The sequence below is a fragment of the Plodia interpunctella genome, chromosome 12 (genome assembly GCF_027563975.2).
Source record: "Plodia interpunctella isolate USDA-ARS_2022_Savannah chromosome 12, ilPloInte3.2, whole genome shotgun sequence".
Classification (NCBI taxonomy): Eukaryota; Metazoa; Arthropoda; class Insecta; order Lepidoptera; family Pyralidae; genus Plodia; species Plodia interpunctella.
Window position 1 is genome coordinate 3,018,545 of NC_071305.1, and position 24,855 is coordinate 3,043,399.

The following is a 24,855-nucleotide window of genomic DNA, read 5'->3' on the forward strand; positions in this document are numbered from 1 at the left end:
AACATCGATCATAGACTTTTTTATTTAGTTTATCCTCATGAAAAGGCAAAGGAATCTAGGCCTGGATCATAGACAATGACTGACATACGGAAGTGGTGATATTACCAAATGCTCCAGAATAGGCTGTGTCACTATGCTCGGGAATAGTATAGACAATGGTAGAGTTATGTCCGGTTATCAAATCATATGTTTATTTATGTAGGTTACTCATTGTTTATGGTTTGATTGGGTGTCGCGAAGGTGTTTGTTGCGTTGCGTGTTGATTTGATTGCAAGTGCGGAGGTCGCGGAATGCTGTTTATTGTTATTCATTTTTAATTAGTGTATTTGAAAATCTTCCATCTATAAAGTAAGTACACTTTTCTTAAATTCGAACTCTTGTATTCATGAGCGATAGGGATATGCAAATGATCAATGAGGTGATGTAAATAAGTTTTGTAAAGCGATATTTTAATACGCATTTTGGATTTTGATCTCTGAAACAAGGAATGTAATGTATCACGTTTCGTCCAATTTATTCTTCACCGTGGGGGATGTATCGTTTACATGCGGTTCTAAAAATGTGACTAGACGCGCATGAGGACTCGAGCGAGACGCTTTCGTTGGCGCTCCTTCTAAATATGGAACGGGGTGTTAGTCAACTCGCGTGGCGTCTTCAACGTGGTGTCAGCTTCTGTCCCTGCAGTTATGTAATGGCCCTTCGACCTCCACACGGACACGTGCATGTGGAAGCGCCCTCGTGCACTTCCACGTCGGAAGTTGATCGTGCGACGCAATCGCGCACGCGGTCGTTCTAGAGCCGCGTTAGTAGGACTGCTGCCCCACAGTTTCCTAGCAACACATTGTTGACGCCAATGCTGACCCAATGAATACAAAAAACACATGGTAACTACTGTTACATCACCCCAACATCATGGTATTTACGCCGCTTAGGTTGCTAAGGAGTCAAGACCATAACATAAATTTGTGTGCATAAAAGACTTTTCAAAGTGAACTTTGACTACTTATTTTAAGAAAAGTGTTAAAATCTTATGTACAAAGACAGTGAGTTTCTCTAATTTATGTGTATAAAAATTGTTAAAATCCAACATACCTGAAATTGTGGAAGCTATACATAACAGGCAGACCTTTATGTGACCTAGTTTTATACTGGTACTTCCAGTAGGATTGCTATTTTAAAAGTCTCTAAGGACAATGTTCTGTTTCCCTAATCACTTCTTTAGTTTGAGCCCACTGTTTTGTTCCCTGGCTTTCTATATCTATTGAAATCCATACCACTAATCTGTTTATCCATAGTTACAGCTATCCACACATAAAACAATTTTTAATTTTGTAGTTGTTTGTATTTTTCTATACAAGCCCAATTAGTTGAATTATGTGGTGGCTGATTTAATTATTACCAGTAGGTATTTCATACCTAAAATAAAAATTTAAAAAATTTTGTTTACATCATTGCTACACAAGTTTTGAATTAATAATGTCATAGTAGATAGTACAGTGTAAGCAAATTTATAATCTGATAACAAGGTGATATAATTTCCAATAAAATGATATGTACCTTTGAAAACTATGTAGATACCACAAAAATGTGTAACACTTGTCTTATTGGATTTATGTTGTAATGTAACTAGTACCATCTTTATGACAGGGCTTGTTTGTAAATAAGCCTGAGACTATATTTTATAAAAAAATATTTTCAATCTTCAAAAGAGTGAAATTATTTTTTCTGACTGACATATAAAGTTAATATCATTGTGGAATTGTTACTGCAATGACTGTAGATATAAGTATTTAAAGTAACAATGAAATGTAAATTGCAACAATTGCAATTTTAATTACATTTGCATACATTTTGCCTTCTCTGTAACTAAAAGGTAAAAGGTCAAACGCCATTTTACTCCAGCTTTCTTTCACGACCGAGCGCCATTTACCTACTGTCCTATTTTGAAATTGGTTTGTAAGCATTTTGTATCTATCCATAAGTTTCTATTGATGACGCAACATGCGCCATACGCAATAAAATATGACAGACTAACCATTTACAAACTAGGTATGAGTGTCTCTCGTCTCTGCGTTTGGGGTTGTGAAGTCGCCAAGCCCGGGGTCAGCGTAAAAAATTCTTAAAATTTTGAAGATTCGGCTGTGATTTTACTACCGGCCGCCTGCCTGACGTCAACCCTCCTAGGAAATGCTATTGTTGCCTATCAACTATCCAGGCTGTGTGTCCCTTACTCGCCAAACTATTTAGATATGAGTATAGGTGTAATTTATTAATGTGGTTTAGGTTGGTACTGATGCACCGTGGTTCCAAAGCGCAATTTATCGCCACAGAATTATTTTCGCAGAAGAAATAATAAAAATATCGACAAAGTGCTTGTTGGAATCACACATTGAAATTCCCGTGCAATAACTAGTGCATTGATACTATGAACTAACTGATATTCTGTGACAATTTTTCTCAAGAATTCTTAAAAGTAACCTAGTAGGTAGGTAGGTACTTGAGAAAATGAATATCAGATACCTACGCTACGGTCTATATCGCAATAGATATAACCGTAAATATAGCAAAAATTCAGATATTTAACTATTCTAGAACGGAAAAATCCTATGAAGAAGTTACGTCCCCTTAACCTAGAATCATGAAATTTGACAATTACCTATCTTACAGCAGTTGTAAAGGAATATATTTAAACTGTAATTAGGTACATATAGATTGCCTAGATTGAAATAAATAATAAAACAAAAAAATAAAAAATTGAGTTCATATCATAAAATACAGGAACTTTATTTTATGAATTGATTTGCACCAGATTGCACTTTTAAACCAAGGTAGGCCGCGCGGCCGGAAAATTGTACGTAGGTAGTGTATCTAATGTACCTATTCAAAAACGTTATTATAAGTATTTATTATGTAAACAAACATGTTTGTTACTCAGTAGTCGATTACCTGGATAAATTAAACGCTTATTTAATTCCATAAAATGCAGTGACCACGCGTACTTCCCCGACTACAATAATAACTAGGTATACAGAGTGGCTTGGAGTTAATTTGACGTGGGTGTGTCGTTAGTATGAACTTTGTCTACTATGTCCTAGTCTTCCTCATATTGCGTGAGGTTTTATCGATTCAGAAGCTAATGCCCATAATACACGAGACGAACTGTTTGAATAGATTAGATGATTTTTGTGATACATACCTATCTATTTGAGTCTTATCAACACATAGACTATTCACGTAATCCTCTAGCTAGATGGTTATACGTTATACGAAACTATGCAACAAGGACTGGACAGTGTTTAGGTAGTGTCTTTAGGGAGAAGGAACTTGTGTTGGGCAATTTTCGGCCCGGCTATACCTACTTTACATCATCATTTGAGTAATATAACTATTTTAATAAAATGACATAAATAACGTGATGTTTATTTTGAAACAGTCCCATGGTACGAGGTTCTTAGCGCGTTATTTAGCTAGGTAGGTGCTAGTGATGCGACGCTAATTTGGGTCAGTGTATTTGTGTTACGACGACACGTTGTTATCTGTAGGCCGGCATTCCTCTATGTCGTCACTAGGAGGGAAAACTAGCATTTTCCGCTGTGATGCTGTAACAATGCGAAGATTTTACTGCATTGTTTCGAGATTACCTAACGCAAATGTAACTATAATTTTTGTGTGATTAAAAAATACATCAATAATATCTGTCAGATATAGGTATTTTGAATTATTGTATCGTAACTGCCTACTTATTAATGCAAATGTACACTTCTACCTACACTAATATTCCAAATAACAGGATTGTAGGAGTAATCTTCAGTGGTACTACTCCACCTATTCCAAAAATTCTTTTACCAGTACGAATCTACATAATTCCTGAGCCTATCCATTTTTAACCCGAGACGCATCTAGTGGTCGATGAAGCTAACAAATCTTTTGAATGTAGGTATAACAAATAATCTGTTTTCATTATTTTTTTCTCATTAAGTCCACTGCAAAGTTCATGCAAGTTCCAGTGACACTTGACAATGACATTTTGACGACACTAGACATGATTGAAAATGACATTGACTTTAATTTCCCCCCTCATTTTGCCCAGCTGTCCTTGAAAACGCCAAACTTGCGTGGTTACAACAACTGGGTAGGTAATTCAGTTATGCGACAATTATGATATTTATGTCTACGGTTTTATTCCGTTAGAGTCGATGGAGGGCAAGCATTTTATAATCGTGTGACCACCTTTGGTCGGATGTCAATCAGAACGTTTCCGTGCGATAAATTTGAAACACGTGATTTTTTTTTATACGTCCTCCGCGACTTCGCATTCTGTAATCACTTGATAGTTGTATGATAGATAATTTAAAGTAATGAGGAAATGAAACTAACTTCCAAATATTTTTTGCGCAATTCCAGGTTTCAGATCGACGATTATTAGCAAATTGATTATTGCAATATGTGGAATTTTATACCCATAAAACCATCTCGTTATAAGGAAAAATGTCCTAGTTACATCTTCGTATCTTCTCAAAATATATAAATCATAATATCATAAATGTAAGTTTACAATCAAATATTATTTATATAAATATTTTAGGTGAAATCACTTTAATATACCTACATATAATACTCATAAGATCAGGTTAAGTAGCACGAGGTTGTTATTTATTACGCAGTGGCGTCTACGGCTTCTTTATAAGGCGGAAAATAAACACCAAAAATATAGTAAGGTTCCCTCGCGCTATGTAGACAGTTTCTTGTTTTTTTTTTTTTACTTCAATGATCAAAGACGTCTGTTCGGTCTACACGTTTTACTGCCAAAGATGTTCTTATTGCATGCTTTGCAACTTTAAAAATTCAATGACCTACATTACCTTGCTCTCCCACTTGTAAATTTAAATAAAATTGAATAGGAAATGCCTTATCGATGTTTTATATCTTCAATGTTGAAAATAAAATATGTAACAAAGTTCAAATGAATGAGATATGTTTAAGAAACAACAACGCTATCGATCGAATTGTTGTATTATACCTACCTATAAGCACGTTAGTAACAGTTTTTGCCTCTCCAAATGGAGTAGAAAATAGAAAGAAGTTTTCTTTCTTATTCAGAATAAGCCTTACAAACGTATTCTAGTTGAGAGGCTAACGTCAAACAACATGCACAAAAAAAATGTTTTATTAAATTTCCCACTGGGCTCAAGGTACGACCTTGTGCGACGTAATTGACTAAGGTCGAAGGTCAACAATTGCTTAGGAATAAATAGCAATATTTTCGATTTAATCAACACAATTCGAACCACTTGTCGCTCATAGTACCGCGGACTCAATACGTCTCTTCAAGGTTACAATTTAACGTGATTATCCACTATCTGATAAATTCTGCTTCTACTTGATAAATTTTTCTTCCACTATCTGATAAATAAATATAACTTCAAGTTCCATTATTTTGCTCTTGCATTGAGCTGACATACGTTTTTAGTGTGAACTTAATTGTAAAGAATTAACTCTTGCATGCGGCTTCGCCTTTGAGAATTTCTCTTAGAACAGGTGCCAGATACCCAATCGAAGTTCATTTCATCAATTTTCTCCAATATCTCTCGAAGGATTATAGGATATTCATTCGATTGAACTTTTTCTGTTTTGATTTTGCTGTGAATGCAGAAGTGTTACCTTGATGTAATAATCCGCGAGCTCAAGATGAGTATTTTTGTCTGCGGATGTTCCTAGGCGGCCCGGCGCTAGGTAGACATTTCTTTAATCTAGATTTTCCGGGGCGGAGTCTATTTCCCCAGAGACATCACGTAATGGCGACGTCTCGAGATGAAGTTATTACAATGAGCTCTCCAGAATCGAATATTTTTGCTATTTTTACTTATGTAGGTATCTATAATGTTGACTGAATAATACCATGCTCCACGGAACACTCATGGCTGTCGACTTTCCCGTTTTAATTAATCCGATAGGTTATTTAAAGCAACGAACAGCAACTAAACGACGTGGCTAATATAATTTATCAATATTCAAATCATTTAAATTTAACCATCGTGTAACAGCCTTACTGGGAAAGACCAAATATCGGCATTAAATTTTTTAAAATAGCTATTTGACCCCATTTTCTCTTATTATAAAAAGTGAAAACTAAACATTTTCTTCGCTTTTCATCAAACATGTGCTAATCTGACAAATTTGTTATGTGCATTCGTGTTTAGAAGTGATGAGAACAAATAATTTGTGACCATTTTCGGCATGTGCTTGACACACAAACGTAACACTCGACCTTCATAGGCTTTATATTTCGCTTGTAACTGTATTTCAGATTCTGAACTGAAAAAGGGATAGCATTTTGTTCTTTCATCTGGGATTTAATTTTTTTGCATTATGATCAAAACAGCTACCCGTCACCCCAATTACATTCATCACTAGGATGCAGCCATTTCAAGTATAATATAATTTCATATAATATACATACATACAGCATTGAACAATCACCTTGTCATATCATACCAGCTTTCTCATAAAAAGCTATTTCAAGGTGTATTCTCATCAAAATCCGTCCCAATATTTTTTACGTGTTTGAGAAATATCCATCCACGTATCCAACTTTCTAATATACAAAATAAAAAGTTATATTCTAGATGTCTATCTAGCTATTATATTGGATGGTGAAAATTACATGCTCGGTTCTACATTATGACGGCGCCGCCGTTGATATGAATAGTAATATGAATTTATCTCTTGCCTATCTGCCTAGATCAAATATGGAATGAATGTGCCACTCCTGGCCAGAATATCGATATGATTAATGTTTGATAGCTGTGAATGTTTGATATCTTGAATTGTTATAAGTAAATTCCTAGCATAGCTACAATTTCAGAGAAATTAATTTTACTTATTGGCCTTTTGGGGCATAAGGTTCGGTGCATTGCGTTATTCTTTCAATTTACGTTCCTCCATTTCACATAATATCCCTTATTCGAATACATTAATTGATAAAAATAAATGAACCACTTACTTAGTTTAGTTTAGCCTAAACATGTTTTAATTTGTTCCCCAAAAAAATTGGTCAAAAATGCGGTTGTCATAGAGAGATCAAGCATTTGTCATAGAGACTTCAAAAAAAATTCTCATAACAAAATATGAAAAGAAAGGAAAACATATTTTTCGTTGTCAATATACTTAAATAACTGAAATATCATTTATGTATATATGTAACATGATTGTATGCTTGCTTGTCAACTTGCTCACTAGCATATTCCGAGATAAAACGGTCATATTTTATCAATATAATGAGGTCGAGCAAATTGATACAAATCTGAGCTACAAGTATATTTAACAACCAGGGCTTTGTAAGACTTGCTAATTGGTCTTCCTTATTTTGGTCTTGACGAATTTATTATTAGTCCCATAAGAGGTTTATTGCTAAGGTCCAGTAAGTTAACTATTCTTCATCGTCAACATTATCATTATTAAGCCTATGCCAAAGGCATATTATATTTATATTTATGTCCTACACTAAACGAGGTGCAAAATAAATTGAATTGTTATCACGTCTATCTATGCTCGTCTAGTGTCCAGCCTAGTTATCGATGATTATATAGAGATATGATTTAAACTAAACAGTTCTATTGGGAACGAAAGCTCCTCTCTCTTCACATGTTGCAATAAAAAATTGTCCCATTGTAAAATGCGTCACGCTTTAATTTACAAACATAGACGCAGTCCTTAGACGCAGTCGGGAAATGATCTGTATTCCATTGTACCTTAGCATTTTACGCGTATATACTGTGCGTCATCGGCCGTTTAAACAATCATATATTATCAAACATTGTTTTGAAATATGTGCCTGTAGAAAAGAGTCAAACACAAGTGTTTCTGATGGTTTCTCTACTCTTAAATAATGTACTTGCAAGCTGAAGGTGATATTACAGTAAGCGTCTGGTTTTTCCTTACGATAAAAAGCATAGGTACACACAAACTACGCAATCTACGTCCATTCGTATCGGCATCTTTCTTGAATTCGTCGATAATGTAGAGCTGGCATTATACAATTTGATTTTGGGATTATGCCTCCTAAAATTATTAGCACTACTTACTCCTGTCGCTTTTGATTAAAGTTTCATTTTTGTCCGCTAGATGGCGCCAATGCGTGCTGAGAGGGGCGGGTCCCCCGCGCGCGGCGCGAGGGCTTCCCTACCGCTACCGCGGCGCCTCATCCGACAGATCGCGAGGCACGTGGCTTCCAATGGCCGGTCACTACGCAGGCTGGAGGTCTCTGGCAGGGTCATAGACAACTTCGATGACATAGACGATGGCTCGGACGAGTCTGACATGGAGGTGCCACAGCCGGCGTAAGTACAACTATTTTGACAATCCATCGTGATTCATATACACGAGGCTAGGCTAATAAATCTGTAACTACAAGACAAGGCAGTCATATTGCATACCTATCAAGTCAACATATTTAAACTAGGGAATTTTGTTAATGCTAGTTCAATAATTTTCTTACCTGGTGCCAATTGTATGCTACTCTCTGAATAATCTAATATCTTTTTTTATTTACCTGCTACTAAAAACACAATATTAATTCGTACACCGGCCTTTTCCATAGCAATGCTCATTTACATCAGATATTTCCAAAATCAGGCCACATCTGTGGACACCGTGATTTCGAAACGAATAAATAGACTTGTCAAAAATTCTCGTAAACAAAATCTGTTCAAAACGTCGCATCCGATCAATCAATGCCATGCAAAGCATGCTTGATAGTGTTATCATCAGGTTAGTGGGTAAGACAGCATGATTGGTGATAATAGTGATAACGATTACAAAAAATCGTGTGTGTACGGCGCCAGAGCAGAGACATCGTAAATTGTAACTATGACGATAAGTCTACTGCATAACGTCGCATACGCAGGTATGTTGTTTTAGTCGTTGATAACATAAATATACAAAAATTGTAACGTGGATGCAGCTTTTCACAATATTACATTCAGAAAATTTTAAGACAATTATTAAAAATATACATAGATACTCAAATTGATTGTTTTTGTTGTTAAAATTACAGGAATAGATATAGATTAAGATATTATAATTAATACTGTTATCTATCTATATGTTACCGGCTAAACCCGATTTCAGGATAAAGTAGTTTTGCCTAGGCCAAACTAATTCTTCCTACATGCGATAGGATAAACTGGTTTAGCCTAGGCTACAGAAAAACGGATTTTTACTCATAATAGGTTAGGATCAGAGCAAATTGTAAAGTTAAAAGAATGTGAAAACAACAATTCTTCTTTCTTAAGTTTATTTATTTATTTCACATAACTAGGCCACATGCTTGTTTGCTTGCTAAGTAAAATAATAAAAAATCTTGTATTGTCCAGGGTGGCAATAGGCGGCAACGCGGGCAATCTTCCCCCGGCAGACGACGACGAACTCACCAGCCTGAGCTGGTTGCAAGACAGGAATCTACTCAGAGGTATGTCATCCTTTTCTTACTCCTTTATATTGCTTGTGGGAGCGAAAGAGAAACAGCTCTGCTTTTCTTCTCATGTAGATAATGTTGAATCAAGGGAAAGGGCTTTAAAAAAGTCGCCTGAAGGCGTCTGACATGACTTACGACTATCTTGTGACCTTAGTCGTATATACATACATACTGAACTTAACAGTAAACACAAAGCATGGTTATTAATAATTAACGCTTCGTCTAGGCTTCGCTCGGATAAAACCATAACTAATTATATACTTAAATCTTCCTCAGGAATCACACTATCTATTAAAAAAACCCGCATCAAAATCCGTTGCGTAGTTTTGAAGATCTAAGCATTCATAGGGACAGACAGCGGGAAGCTACTTTGTTTTATACTATGTGCGATAGTGATGATTGGTATTGACACATTATGTGGAAACTACAATATCATAATGGTAAACACATTTATAGTGTATGCGGTACTAGAGTAATAGCACGTGTATACATTTATTATGATTGCAACACGAGTATTCGAAATTAGATAATTTAGAACTATTAAAATAATTCATTTTGTGCATGATATCAAGATTTATGTGGAAGGCTTTAGGTCATTAAGAATCTCGTAATTCCCGCAACAGCAAAACTGTTATGTGACGTACTATAAGTTAGACAATAAAATGTACTAATTATAGCTTTTATATAATAATACAAAGTTGACGCTCAAGTGTTTTGTTTCTATAGGAATATGAACAATGAGGAAAATCACTTTTAAAATCTCTGCTATTTATATATTTCGTATAGTATTCTAAATAAATGTGGTCGTTAAAATACTAATATTAAGCATAAGTTTTATTTTAATTTTATTCATTATTTTTCAGGCATAAATCTAACAAAAGGCGACGTGGAGGACGGCAAAATGATCGGCAGTCAAGTTGTAATAAAGGTGAGCAATGTTACGTACATTTTGTGAGGATTAATAAGATATATGCGACGACCTTTGTGGACTACTGGAGGAGGCATACTGGAGGTCTCGGGTTCGAGTCTTCGCATACACACTACTGAACCTACAGTCCGGCTTAACAGTATTGTCAAAACTAATCAGAAGTTTCAATATCACCGGATTACGTCATCTCATTGTATCACAACATTTTTATAACTGTGTCTATGCTAAAGTCCAAAATACAACATAATTTATTACTTATTATCGTCGATGCTCATGACACACAAACAGAAGAAGTCTAAACTGAGGCAGTGAGAATTTTTACATATTTAATAGTAAATACGGCCTTGTAGGATCGCGCCGATATTCTTAAACATATTTAAATTGTGGGATATTATATATTGTGGGAATTTTTGTTACTCTTACACGCAAAAACTACTGGACATAATGTCGGATAACTGTGAAATTTTGTACTCAGATATAAATAGCCTGTATAAGAGTCAAACTAGGGCATTCATCAAAATCAGTACTTTATTCCGTAATTTCGGAAATATTCATTAAAGCTACAAATTACTAGCAACTATCCCGATTTTCCCAAGGAACAATGCCCCTGTGCATAGCTTCAATAAATAAACAGATATGTAACAAGAGACTTGCAAAATAACGCCTGAAAACAGGAAATAAACCAAGTTACACGACACCTACACTACAGAGCCAATCGGGACCTGAAAACATCAACAGAAAAATTAACGAAGAGTCTCATTTCCGTATTCACATGTATACTGACTTTAGGAGTACACTAATTGTTATCACCAGCCTTTTTCAGCCTACATCAAGCGAGGTCATCGTAAAAAATTAAACTTAAATAATTTGAAAGATACGGTTGTGATTTTAAAACCGGCCGCATGCCTGAACCCTCCTTGGGCTAATTGTTGCCAAGGCCATGTAGTGGAGCAACTGCGAATACTACATAAAAACTTGCTTCTTTAAACATTACTTGATATCATTATAAGTGCTTAACCACATATTAACATGATATATAGATAGATATAATATCAATAATGTTTATCACGTTACAACCCATTTATGTATATCAAATATTCAGGTTTTTTTTATGGATTCTCACGATTGCGTGTATCATCTTTAAATTAGTACTAAGGTGTTGTAGTCAATGTTACTTAGCGCAAAAGTATGGCCTCATTTTAAAGTTTCACTGTTTTTTTTTTGTACTTTACACACATACAGAATGCAAAAATGAATTGCATCATAACGTTTTTTTACAATTTCGGAATGAATTTGTTTATGCAAATGTTTGAGCCGGTGCTAGTCGAAACTTTAAAGGTACGGTAGTAGCTGTAGGGAGTACATGTAAATTAGTCTATCAAAATGCCCAATAATTATAAAGTATATCGTATAAGTGCATTTATGCATATTTGAAATTTTGCTTGCACTGCGATGCATACGTATGCATAATTATGCCCAATATTTTTGTGGTGTTAGTTGTGGTCAAAAGACCCTAGGTTGCCAACCAGGCAACCCTAGGGTTTCACGGAGCACCGCTGGTCAAAGCAAATAATTAATCTGGTTTACGCTTATTAAAAAAAGACGTTTGATACGTCTTTTTTAATAAATTACGGAGACAATTTGAATATGTCTGTGTTTGTGGCGATAGCAGAATTAATTACATCCATCGATTAATTCCATTCGATTTTATCAAACTGACATCAAAACCTTTGTCCAACAGACGGAGTCAAAGACCCCTCCCCCAGTCGTCCGAGCGGCTTCACCCCCTCGCACGCCGTGCAAATCGCCCCCTTCGCCCCCCGCGACTACCCACACGAAGCCCCCCTATTCGTTCTCATGTCTCATCTTCATGGCGATAGAAGCGGCCCCCACAAGAGCATTACCCGTAAAGGAGATCTATGCGTGGATAGTGAGGCACTTCCCTTACTTCAAGCATGCGCCGCAAGGCTGGAAGAACAGCGTGCGGCACAACCTGTCGCTGAACAAGTGCTTCCATAAGGTTGGTTTATAATTCATATTTTGGGGTGGTTCGCAGAGCGTTCCGACCGCTGCGGCTGTCATTACAATCCGTCAATTGTCTTGAGGAAGGAATCATTTCCAAAATCAATAATTCATAAAATTGACATTACTACAGTACAGAGTAATTAATGTAGTCATATAGTAAAAAAATTGAAAAATTGCAATGACAACGCGACCGCAGCGGTCGAAACGCTCTGCGAACCACCCTTTGATAGGTATTATACTTGGTCATGGTCCGTAATTATTAATTTTAGTACCCTGATTGGTTGTAGTGAAAGAACTCATAAAAGTTCATAAAAAATATTTTTGACGCAAACTTTTATTGTTCTCAGAGATATTTTATTGCTATCAATGTGTGATAACAAGTCATGTCTGTGCAGTAAACCGTTGTGGAGTTCCCACGTCTGGGGCCGTTCCTGGGTGCACCATCAGGTCATGCTTATCATAATAATGCATTATCATCCAAACTAAACGTGTATCGGTGGAAGATATCCGCTTCCAAAATGGGTTGCCAGATTTCACCCGAATAGACATAAGCGCATAGTAACATACATTAAGTTACATTGCAAGTTAAATGAAAGCTTGAGTTTATGTGGTCACAACTTTTATCTTTGTTCTCCTCGCGTCAACTGCAGGTGGCGGCCGCGCCCGGCCTCGGCAAGGGGTCGCTGTGGACCGTCGACCCGCAACATCGAGCTTCCTTGTTACAGGTATGTAATGTTATGATGGGAGAGAGGGATGGAGGATACCTTCCCTCTCTCTCTCATCTAAGTTTTCCCGGTTTTTGTCTCAGCCGTTGAGGATTGGAGCCCAGATTCCGCTTTCCGACATTTTCATCTGCAGTTAACACGGTCGTCGATATTTCTAGTTAGTTAGTCATACCATTGGCACGATCATAACCCCTGAGGGTAAGCGGGAAACTTATACTTACATAACAGACAAAAATGGAGCCATTAGATCTTATTTTCAATTTTTGTGTATTGGCACTTGGTTTATTTTATCTGAAGCGGTGGTCAAAAGTGGATCAAAAGGTCCCAGATTCGAATCCTACTCGTGCCACATGTTTCCCGTGAAGGAAAACATCGTGAGGGAACCTGCACACTGGTTAATTTTAATTTAATTATTAACTTATGTGTGAGGCAAACCACTTCATTACTAATGCCAAGAAAGTTATGTGTGTTTAATTTCACGTAATGACCACGACCCTCGGCCATGAGGAATACTACTATGAAGAAGATTATTTTATCTTATTTATGTTCAGCAGCAGAATTAGTTGAACTCTGCTTTGCAACTTAAATTAAGATTGATTTGTTTAACATTACAAACAGTACCGCGTCTATATCCCATACGGAGTAGACAGAGCCAAGAGATTTATTTTATCTATATGGAGTCCTTCACTTATTGATTCATAAACAAACTGGCTGTTGCCCGCCTTAATTTCCCACGGGAAGTTGTTTTTCCGAGGTATGGCCTTCTCCATACTTCAAACTATGTGTATCCAAAATTTCAAGAAGATTTGTCGTGTAGATAGTAAGTTTGTTACCTCTTCATGTATTGAAGAGGTAATAAACCTTCCTCAAGGAAATTGTCCTATCGTAATGACTGCGCTGCCGCAGCGGTCGAAGCGCTCTGAGAAACGCACTGGAATCAAATTGAACGTTTACCTCTGGCAGGCGTTCGGGCGCCAGCCGATCCCGGCGTCGCCGCCGCAGCCGCCCGAGTCGCCGCCCGGCAAGAACGCGCCCGACCCCAGCCTGTTCCCGTTCCTGGCGCGGCGGCTGGCGGCGCCCGCGCCTTCCTCCGCGGCCGTGTCCGCGCCCGCGCCCGCGCCCGGCGCTGACGAGTACCTCGCCGCCGCCACTGTGCTCGCCATGAAGTACGGGCCCAAGGTGCTCGATCAGGTCAGTTGACAAATATATCGCGATTTCAGCTGACGCAAATGAAGTTAGACTAAGGCTTATTCGACTGGTTTAAATATAAAATGTATGAAAGTATTTAAATAATCAAACAAATAAATATCTGAATTTACTAACTGAAGAAATTGCCAATATTATGCAATTACATCCTATCACAATGGACAACGGATTTACAAGAAAATGTCAGTACAAGAGCACTGATATTTTCTGACTCACCAGTCTCTTTCTGTGTGCGAGTTTTACAAGATCTAATCTGCCACTTTGTATGAGATGCGCCGGGAAGGTGTATGGAAATCTTTTAACCTGTTTAGACTTTAATTTCCTTTGTATACACACAGTATATAAAGTGACATTCACAACATGTCATCCCGCAGCTGCCGCCGGCGCACCTGGTGATCTCCCGCTGCGCACGCGACGAGCACTCGTACTCGGGCTGCGAGGAGCGCCGCACCGCCGAGGCGCTGCTCAACCTGGCCGGCGTCACCGCCGCCCCCCCGCCCGCCTCTGCCCCCGCACCCGCCCCCGCCCCCGCCCCCGCCCCCGCCGCGCACAGCTAGCGCGCCGTCTGAGGTAATCGTGCGTGAAGAAGGAAACTGGTTGTCTTTTGTTATGTACTGTGGAGCGTGATGTGCACGTATTTTACTTTGATTTCTCGTTCATTTTGCCGTTTCAATGTTACTTAGGCATTCTTATTATTAGATTGTTATGTCGATTGCGATAAATCTAATTGTTCAAGCTGATAATACTACTTAACAAAGTATTTTTCGTAATTTGTATCGCTTAATCACGAAGATTCGAGACGCAATGCATTAATAATTGTTATGAGGTAGCCGGTTACCAGACAATAGGCGACAGGTTAAGTTAAAATATTTTTCAATTGTTTTTTTTTTTTCGAACAATTTCTAAGTTATAAAAATCTGAAATACATCACGCTTCACTGTACCAAAAAAATTCGGCCTTTTTTATTTAAAAGTGTGTTTCTCCATCGAAAGCGGAATAATCAAACTTCTGCCACAGAGACGTTTTCTAGTAGTTAATTTTATTTAAGTCTTTGAGTGTTTTGTTTTATTGAGAAAGTGATGATTGAACGTAGCTTCGGGCGGATTGAGATGAACAGATTTGAATTAAGATCTCTCCTACGTGACATTATCACAACGTGATCATAGACAATCCAAACTGATGTCGTTAGATTAAAAAATATTTTTTTTGTCTATGTAATTGTATTTATGGTCATGGTGTGATGAAATCTAGTGGATAAAGAGATTTTGCGTTCTTGAATCGTAGGTATAGTTTGATCGCTCAATCGGTCATTTAGATTAAAGTCAAAATATTTATAAGTTCTAAAAACATCCGTTGAAATTTCTGAAAGAAAACTATTAGTTTTGCCAGAGCATAGCCCTGGCATGATTCTTGTTGACGTATAAGTTCTAAGAACAATAGTTCCATATGTTGTTTATGAATTTTTATTATGTCTATTGTTTGAATATATTATAGACGAAAATGATTACCAATCTCTAGTCCATTAAAGACATTTTATTTTGCAATGACGTGTACAATTCAATTATCAGACTAAGTAATATCTGTACATCACATAATTTATTTTATATGTGAACGATATCGCTTGACTGTTTACAAAATCTAACCTCATTTATACTAGGAGCATGTGTTGGTTGGTTGTAGACAATCACCTCTCGTATCCGGCAAAGTTATGTTCATTGTAATCTGAACTTTAGCGCGTCAGATATAGACATATTTTACATTGAAAATAAATTAGCGGATTGCTTCTAAGAATAATTGTAATAAATTGTCAATGTAAAGCATGTCTACAGAGATGATCAATGACTGTGCTAACAATTAATTTCACTTTTTATTCGAATCTTATTTATATAGTAAGAAATAGGCATACTTAAATTATTTTTGTTCAAACTGTACTTTCATTTTATATGGCAGTGAGTGTCCGCGAACACGTAGCCGTGTGTATAAGTGAGGTTTCATAGTGACCATAGCAATAGACGTGATACTAAATAGTACGGAATAGTAATAGAAATATTCACATATTATAACTCCTGAAATGCATTTAGATTTTCTGTTTTGTACTATTAGAGTCAATCTTTCCTAATGTAAGAACCCGTTTTTCAATTGTTTTATTATAGTGTTGCGTCATTTCTGTCAATTTTTTACAAAATTTAGTATACTTATCAATTGAGGGGAATTCGCAGCATAGATTTTAAGATATAATTTAGTTATATTTATTCGCATTGCTTTGCTGTCTATGGTTACGGTTGCGGCCATGTTTTATAGCTGGATTTTAATTTAAGAACTGTTTTGCATAAATTTTTCGAAAATAATAAGCAAATAATTAATTGTAAACTGAGCAATATAGGATGTGTAAATTTATATTATATACAATTCATGTGTGATCTGAACGCTAACTTATTATACAAATGTTGTATACAGGGCGATCAAAATGTATTTAGACTATGCAATCTTCCTTACTTTAAAAGTGATACATACGTGTATATAATAAAATCTAATAGCCAATAGTGTTAGTCGTAAGGAGACCGTTTTTTGTGTTCAAACCAAGTGATCTACTTCATACAATTGCCTACAGTTAAACGAAATTTTATTTATTTAATTATATCACAGTAATATAAGGATTATGAAACCTGTGACACGATTAGTTCACTGATATAGCAATGTGTATCTTATGACGTTTATAAGTGATATAAATGTAACTTCATCTCATAGATAATTTGTTCATGGTAGCTCTGTCACAGGTTAGCAGTAAGCAATGGCATTCGCCGGGATATTAGTGAAATCTTAATTGTTGATAGACTTAGTGGTTACTTTCAGATATATGTAGCTCTACTTCTGTTAGGGTCTTTTGGCTTCTTCTGTAAATAAATTACGGAAAGGCTTTGAAAGCCGTAGCTCATTAATCTGCCTACGTCGTAGGGAAAGAAGACGCATACGACGTTTTGAAACTATTTGTAATTTTACATATTCCGAATCAATAAAAAAGGCAAATTCCTAATATTTATACAACTCAGTTTTGAAAAAAATAATGCGTTTTTTCCGTACGACGGCAGCTAGCTTGTCTAGGTCGAAATGACGCGAGCCACTGTAGCAATTATGAAGGTAAATATGCAAATTCGTGTATGCATAATGTAATAGTTGCACACGTCTCGTCGGCACGTCATTTTAACTTAGGCAGGCTATATCTGTAGACTGTTCCCAGTGAAATATCTAGCATTCGTCGTGCTGTGTAAAATAAAGTCTGCTGGTGTGACATATTGATGTTTTAAAATTATGGGAATGGTAGTGATCTATGGCCTATTACAGCTTTTCCTCATTCAATTACTTTCTTGTCGAAAATAATAACCAACTGTTATTAATAATAAGAGAAAGAGTGAATGATATATGTTTGTAAGGGTACGAGGTGGTTTTCTCTCAAGTGCCTACTTAAATGCTTCTAATCTAAATGTTAGCAAAATTAAGATTGAACGCGGATGATTTACATGGTCGAGTACCGGGCTTTTCAATTAAAGTGGTTTTTGAGGTGAATAACGACTGCGTATGCGTGCGCGTTTATTGTATGAAATTGTGAGGCATGCGTGGACAGACACAATTCAATACAAAAACCGCATACTCATTACGCAGTCAGTCTGCACTGGCCTTCATAACAAGTGTCATTTATTTCGTGATGTCAAAATATGTTTCTACGCGCGGTGTTTTTTTTTTATTAAATAGGTAATTAACAATTTGAGGCCCGGTACTTACGGAAAAGCCTTGAAAGATACACCAAGTAGTGATTTGTTATAAGAAATCTTTGAAATGGAAAACCAAAAAAGCTTTTCTAAATTAATAGCCCTTATTAAGTAAGCCTCACGTGCATGCTATAAGGCCTAAATATTATTTTGAAATCATGATGTATAACACAATATGTTGATGGTCAACCCAGTTGTATGTGAGTGAAAGTACAAAATGGTCGCAATATATGAATATTTTCGAAATTATTTCAAGTAAATTGATTATTAGATGGCATAATTTGTAGTATGCGCATAAATAACTAGACTGATGCAAGGACTGATTTGTGATGAAGCAATATTATTTATTAGTGAAAATAATGATTTATTTTATGATAACACGCAATTAGTTTCATTTTCTTATGATGTATTTAAAGCAGCATTTGAACACCAATGGAGTACCAAATAAATACGAATGATTATTTATTTATTTCATGGCCATATTTGGAACATAATTTATTTAAAAATAAACAAAAAATTATCTTCCTACCAAAGCATGGATTTATTTAAAGTAGTGATATATCACTCGTCAATTTTCGTTATCATGGTTTAAAAATGAAATAGCCTTTTATATTTTATTATTTAACTATTCTCTTTCATGACAGTTGTAGGCATCGAGAGGTCGCTGTGTGCCAAATGTTAAATCAGTAACAGATTCATACTTACCCGTTATATGAGTGTATTTATGGTGATGTAACACTTAGATTAGGTTATAAGTGATATTAATTATGTAATTGCTAATGAAATACATAAGTTTTGCTGTATTTAGGAGCGTCTTCCATCTTATTCGTATTGTTTTCTCTTAGATATTCTCAGTTGGGGAAGAAAGTCTATGTTTATGTGCTACATGCCGCACTTGAAAAGTGCACTTTAAACGCTTCTTAGCAATATTAATTATAAGTGAAAATTTATAAAATAACCATGCATGCGCTTGAATCAGATGATACATTTACAAAATGTATTCCCCCATAGACTTTTTTCACCGACTGGTTAAAACTAGCCTTTCTTTCGGTGGTATATGAAGAAGAGTAGATAAAAATTTACAGCAATAATTAGTACCTAATCGTAGTGATTTGCTGGTAGATGCTATATATAATTATGTGTGATAACTTGCGTTTTATTTATATTTTTTTAAATTTGAATGTGCAACCTTTTGTGTGTATTTTTGACGTTCTTATAAAAACTTAAACGTTGCAATATAAAGTCGTCTTCAGATCTAAGTATACACAGGTTGCACATACTTTTAAATAATGAGCTTTATTACGTCATTGAAATGATATAATATGGACATTATTTATGAATACAATAATGCTTTTTAAAAGGTATATCATCATGATATTAAAATCATTGCGGCTCGTGTAATGTCAAAAACAGATCATATTTTATCAATTAATTTATTCTTAGGTTATAATGCTGTTATTTGATTTTGTGTTGTATTTTGTTTGTGAAATGAGTATTTTTAAAAATTATGGGTAATAAATCGAATGGTTTTGGTGTAGCCACTGTTTGTATCAAAGATGAATATAATTCTGTAATAAAAATAATATTTCGCTCAATTAATTGTGTGTAACAAGATGTCGACAGTGGTTATATCAATGATTCTAAATCCTAGTTATACGTTGGTATGTCCGAACTATATATAAGTATGAAATTATTGTTGTTGTTGATATTTTGCCGGCTTTGAAACGAAACCACTCTTTATTGCTATTGTTGAGAATTTTTGCCAAATTTTTATTTGTCCTAAAATCTTTTTGTCTTTGTACATATCCATTAAATAAATTATGTACTGAGGATCTTTGAGTTTTTTCTCATATTTTTTACAACCTTTTATCCCGAGAAAGAAATCCAGTAAAATATTTTGACATTTTTATTACAAAAAAGAACAAAGCTTTGCTTCTACAGTCCAGTTAATATATTTATCTTAAAATAACAATAATGCTGTCTAGTTCACATGAATATAAATCCTATTGTAATATAGTCTGTTGCTCACACTTATTCGTATTGTTAGGAATATTTATTGTCATCAGCTTCAAGAGAAATATATCTGTCTCGCTTCAGCAGGGGCCTGTTCCATGGGGCAGTAGGGGCATTTCAGTCTGAAACAAGATAGAAAAAAATAACTTATTTACATATACAGTCAAATGAGACTGGTACTCGAGACCAGCTCATTCAAACAAATTTTAACGCGTCGTTCGCACTGGTGCGTTTGAAAAGCTCCCAACTGGAATATAGTTATGGTGATCCGGGGCTAAACATAGGGTACCGAGTCGAGCTGTGGGCAACAGTATAAGCTTACTGGACCGAAGAATATGGTTCCTAAAATTACATTTCTTTTTCATAGCAACATCAAATCGAATGGTCGGGATTGGTTGACAAGCCCCCAATGTTACCAGGCGGATAAAGCGCCCTCATTTATTTTCTAGTCACTAGTACTGACTTGGCGGCCATGGCGAGTTTGTTGAGCGCGTCTCTGGAGATGACGTGTCCGCACAGCAGCCGCATGGGCGGGTTCTGCTCCGACGCTTGCTGCCGCAGGATCGGGCACGCGAACACCGAGTGGTAGCCGCCGCCGTCCTCGCCCAGGTCCACCTACAATACAAAAAAATATTTTTCACTTCTTATGCTCGTAATAATAAAGATTATGATGTATGCTTCCCAAATTTGTTTTTAAGTTGGAGCATAAATTAAAATCTTCGTCTATAGTATTTTTTATCGTTGCATAAAATGTAAACAAAACAAAAGTAAAACGCTAAGCAAAAAAGTAAGCATGTTAATATTCTTATGAAATTCCTCTAAAATAACAGCGTAAAATAAAATATCGTAAATAGAGCGTAAAACAAAAAAAAGTACTTATGAGTGCTTGCTCCAGTATTATTTATAGGTCACAAATAAACTTACCTCAAGCGGCAACTCATCATCAGCCCACGCAGCAATAACATGGGGGTGTGTCATCTTCGCTCTGATGTCGTGTAGAGCGGGCAACACTCGTGCGCCGGCTAGCACTGCGCCTGCGACGGGCGACAGTGGCGCCAAACGTAGAAGAGAGCAAGCTTCGCGGATGAATAGCTCGGCTGCTTCCGCGCCTGGACATAAAAAATATTGTTTTTATACCGAATGTTGTAAGGTTAATATGAGCGAAACCACCGAGTTGTTTCAATTATCTTATTTACTGAATGTTACCACATAGTTGGAACATAGTCTTAGGCTTAGAAGAAACTTGTGATTTGGTGATTTCTTGTTGAAAGTGACTCACCCAGCGCCAGAGGGTCCAGCAGATGTTGGTAGACGGCGGGCGGCGGCGGCGCGCGCGGCGTACACCAGGCCAGCGCGCACACGCTCGCCTGCAGCTGCCGCGAGTGTCGCTCCGCGTGGCCCGGGAACACCGCGCGCGCGTACTCTATGGCCGCGCCCACGCCCACCTCGCGGCCCAGCTGGACGGACAATGTTTATTCTGACCATCTATCTGTTTACATTTGAGCTTCGGGGAAATGGGTGTACCCGATAACATTGGGGCTTGCGCTGGCACATGGCATCCTCATCCGGGCAATAATAAAATTCAATTCAGCCGCCGACGAAATGGAAAAAAAAATTGTAGATATTGGCCTTTGACATGTCTAAGCTACCCAGAAGTCTATTATAAAAGAAACTATCAGTCCACTTGCTTCTGATGGATGAAAAAAAATCATGAGCAAGAAGTATGTACATGTACAATCCGGGGCAGATAAACCCGAAGGCAAAATACGGACTTTTTGTTTCACTTCTCACCTTTGAGTCGACCCAAAGTGAGATGCGAAGCATTTACATTGCGGCGTGATTGTCGTGGCGTCACAATGGCGCACTGTGATTGGTAAACTGCATCTCAATGTGAATCGACTCGATGGTGAGATGTTAATAGCAAATCGCAATTCGCACAGATCGGTACGGTCAGTAAGTTATTAAATTAAGGTTAATTTATCTGACCCTAATTGTACTCTTACTTTTCTTGATGTAGTAACAACGTGAAATTAAGACAGATTTTTTGTAAATCATATGCCTATATAAATTAGTTTTTTATCATAATGTAACTCTTCATAACTTTACAAAATGTTGGTAAAACCAAAAGATGTTTAGCTGCCAATGCCCCTTAATTACTCTTCACGGGCTATAAATATTGAACTTTACCTTCAACGCCTGCATCCTATGCAACGTGAAGGGCAGCGGCGAATGCACCAAGTCCTGCGCCCGCTGCTCGGCCCACTGCAGCGCCTGGGATGGGTCGCCCTCCATCAGGGCGGCTGCACAACGTTGCAACAACGCGAATGTGCATGTTCGCTCGACGGCGGCTATCTTAGCCTCGGCGACAAACGCATCGCCAACTTCCTCTAAACCCTGGAGAATAAAGAATGTTGCAACTGGTGAAGCAATGAAAAAATACTTATAACAAGATTCTGTACTAAAAACCTTTAAAAACCATTTTAAAAGTTTCGCTCTGACTACAATTATTACGGTATAATTTAATGAATAAACATAAGAAACAGTACATATTTTATCTACATTTTGTATTTTTTATTGCATTTTGACAGAACATAAAATTCAACATTTTAAGACATATCTTCTCTGTTATAACTACAAAAATAGAAGTCTTCACAAACCTGTCTATATAAATGTTGTGCAATAGCCTGCTCCATGATTGGCCTGTTGGTGTCAGAACAGAAAGACTCAGCCTTCGGAGCCACAGAACCATAGTCTGCTATGAAGTGTCTGTCTATTGATTTCCCAACCCGTGATACTGTGGCATGTAGTTCTCTATGTTCTAGGAAACAAATATGTTTTATAGAACTGGTGGTAGATAACACAGAAATATCTTAAATTATGTGCTAAATTGGCCCAAACAAAAAGAAAAATATAATTAAAATTATATTTCAACTTAAAAAAAATAAACCAGTTTTTAATTTCAAATAAAGAACAAGCTTTACTAAAAATAGTTTTTTATGATTTATTGATTGGGAACATACAAAGAATGACATATGTTTATCATAAACAGAAGACCTTAGTCTACTATGTATCATCATCATGGGATGCCATCTTCAAATTGAAGTTTGGAGGTCAGCATATATATGCAAACCCTATGGCTTTGGGCCACTATTATGTATAACTACTATAAAAATATTATCTCAAATCTTCTATTAAGGAATGAAGCAATGAGTTTTAGGCAGAATCTCATTTCCTTAGTAAAAAATTTTCAGTGATTCTTGTATGTTTCATCTTTATTTTTGGTAATAGAAAGATTTATAGTTTTGATGTAGAAGGTCACTGTCGCAAAATGTCGTCTCAAAATAAGGTCACTTTCGCAAAAAGTCAATTTCGCAAAAGGTAATTTTCTCAGAAAGTAATATTAGCAAAAAGTCAATTTTACATAATGTCACTTTTGCAAAACCTCATTCACAAAATTAGGTTCTATTACATAGTAATGAATAGTCCTAATGCTAACACATTTTTAAATGAAAACGAAAGTGTTGTAATAATATGTATACTTGATTTCATTTGTAATAAAGATTTGATTAGTGATATTTGTTATTTTTTTTACTCTGCTTCTCTGTTGTTAGCATTAGGGTCTACTTATCACTATGTAATAGAACTTAATTTTGTGAATGACATTATGCGAAATTGACTTTCTGCGAAAGTGACCAATTTTTCAAGATGTTATGTTTCACATCAAAACCCTTTTTAATTTTTACATTTTTAGCTGTAAGTAAGGAAAATGTAAATGATGTTCATGAGAGGAAAGAAATAAATTTTCATAACATAAGATTTATAAAAAAACAGCAGAAAAAATTAACTTTAGGTGTTATGTACCTGTAGACATCTGGAACACAGTCTGCTTAACCCTAGATGCCAGCTCGCCCACTACCATCGCCTGTGTCTGGCTTAGAGGAGTGTTGGTTGGCTCTGAAAATGTATAAAAACAATTGTATCATGACTCAAATTAATCTAAATGGTAAATAACATGGTATATAATTATATTCCTAGGCATCTTTATTTATTTAGAAACTTGGAAAAAATTATTAAACATACCAAGCAGGTTTGAAAACTGTTCGCTAAGGTACATTATTTTTAGAATAACTACAATGGCATTTGTTGATGCTTTGCTTTCACTTTACCATAAATTAGTAAAGTGGTCATTAGGACGATATATATTAAATTATATAGGCAACTCACGTTTTGCAATTTCTCTCTTCAAATTCTGTACCTGCTCTATCACATCATGTAAAACTCTGTCTGTGTGTTCATTCAAAGAATTAAATTTTGAGAGTGCTTTGTCTAAATCTTGTTCAACACCAATGCATGAATCCATCTTCAAGATTTTAATAATGCTAGGCTAGCTTCCTTTGTTGAATTGGATCACAGAATCTAAATTATATACAGTATATTCTGTAAACAAGTTGATTTGTGTTAAATTGGCAATAATAACAATAATCACACGAAAATAGACATTTTGCTCGACAAGAAGTCAACCAAATGTCAAAAGCAAATTGACATATTCATTCTATTCTATCATTATTCTATGGATTTCATTTTCTACGTTGGTAGCTCGTATTTTATTTACTTCTGTCTATGTTCAATCACTCTGATCCACGAGTGAACAAGCTTTGTGGCTCGTTTGTAAAAATAAGCCAGTGAATCTCTGCAAAAACTTTTTGAATGGCGAGC

The 24,855-nt window shown here is 36.2% G+C and overlaps 2 protein-coding genes across 3 annotated transcripts; one reads left to right on the plus strand and one right to left on the minus strand.

The window, feature by feature from the left end:
* The first annotated feature begins 188 nt into the window (after positions 1-188).
* LOC128674425 (forkhead box protein N3-like) lies at positions 189-19,958 on the plus strand. Of its 2 annotated transcripts, none has more exons than XM_053752938.1 (9): positions 189-348; positions 8,125-8,339; positions 9,375-9,469; positions 10,339-10,403; positions 12,145-12,423; positions 13,079-13,153; positions 14,117-14,344; positions 14,734-17,939; positions 18,020-19,958. In XM_053752938.1, exons 2-8 carry the CDS (start codon positions 8,125-8,127, stop codon positions 14,914-14,916), a joined length of 1,140 nt encoding a protein of 379 aa, XP_053608913.1. In that variant the 5' UTR covers positions 189-348; the 3' UTR covers positions 14,917-17,939; positions 18,020-19,958. The 2 variants fall into 2 exon arrangements, with proteins under 2 accessions (XP_053608913.1, XP_053608911.1); XM_053752936.1 differs by having other exon boundaries at positions 12,145-12,422; positions 13,075-13,153.
* A 59-nt stretch (positions 19,959-20,017) lies between these two features.
* Positions 20,018-24,675, minus strand: Sou (Souji). The gene is made up of 8 exons (XM_053752935.2): positions 24,364-24,675; positions 24,001-24,093; positions 22,797-22,957; positions 22,327-22,533; positions 21,419-21,596; positions 21,064-21,248; positions 20,603-20,754; positions 20,018-20,261 (listed from the first exon to the last, which is right to left on the minus strand). The coding sequence occupies exons 1-8, from the start codon at positions 24,497-24,499 to the stop codon at positions 20,195-20,197; spliced, it is 1,179 nt and encodes a 392-aa protein (XP_053608910.1). The 5' UTR covers positions 24,500-24,675; the 3' UTR covers positions 20,018-20,194.
* Between the last annotated feature and the right edge of the window lie 180 nt (positions 24,676-24,855).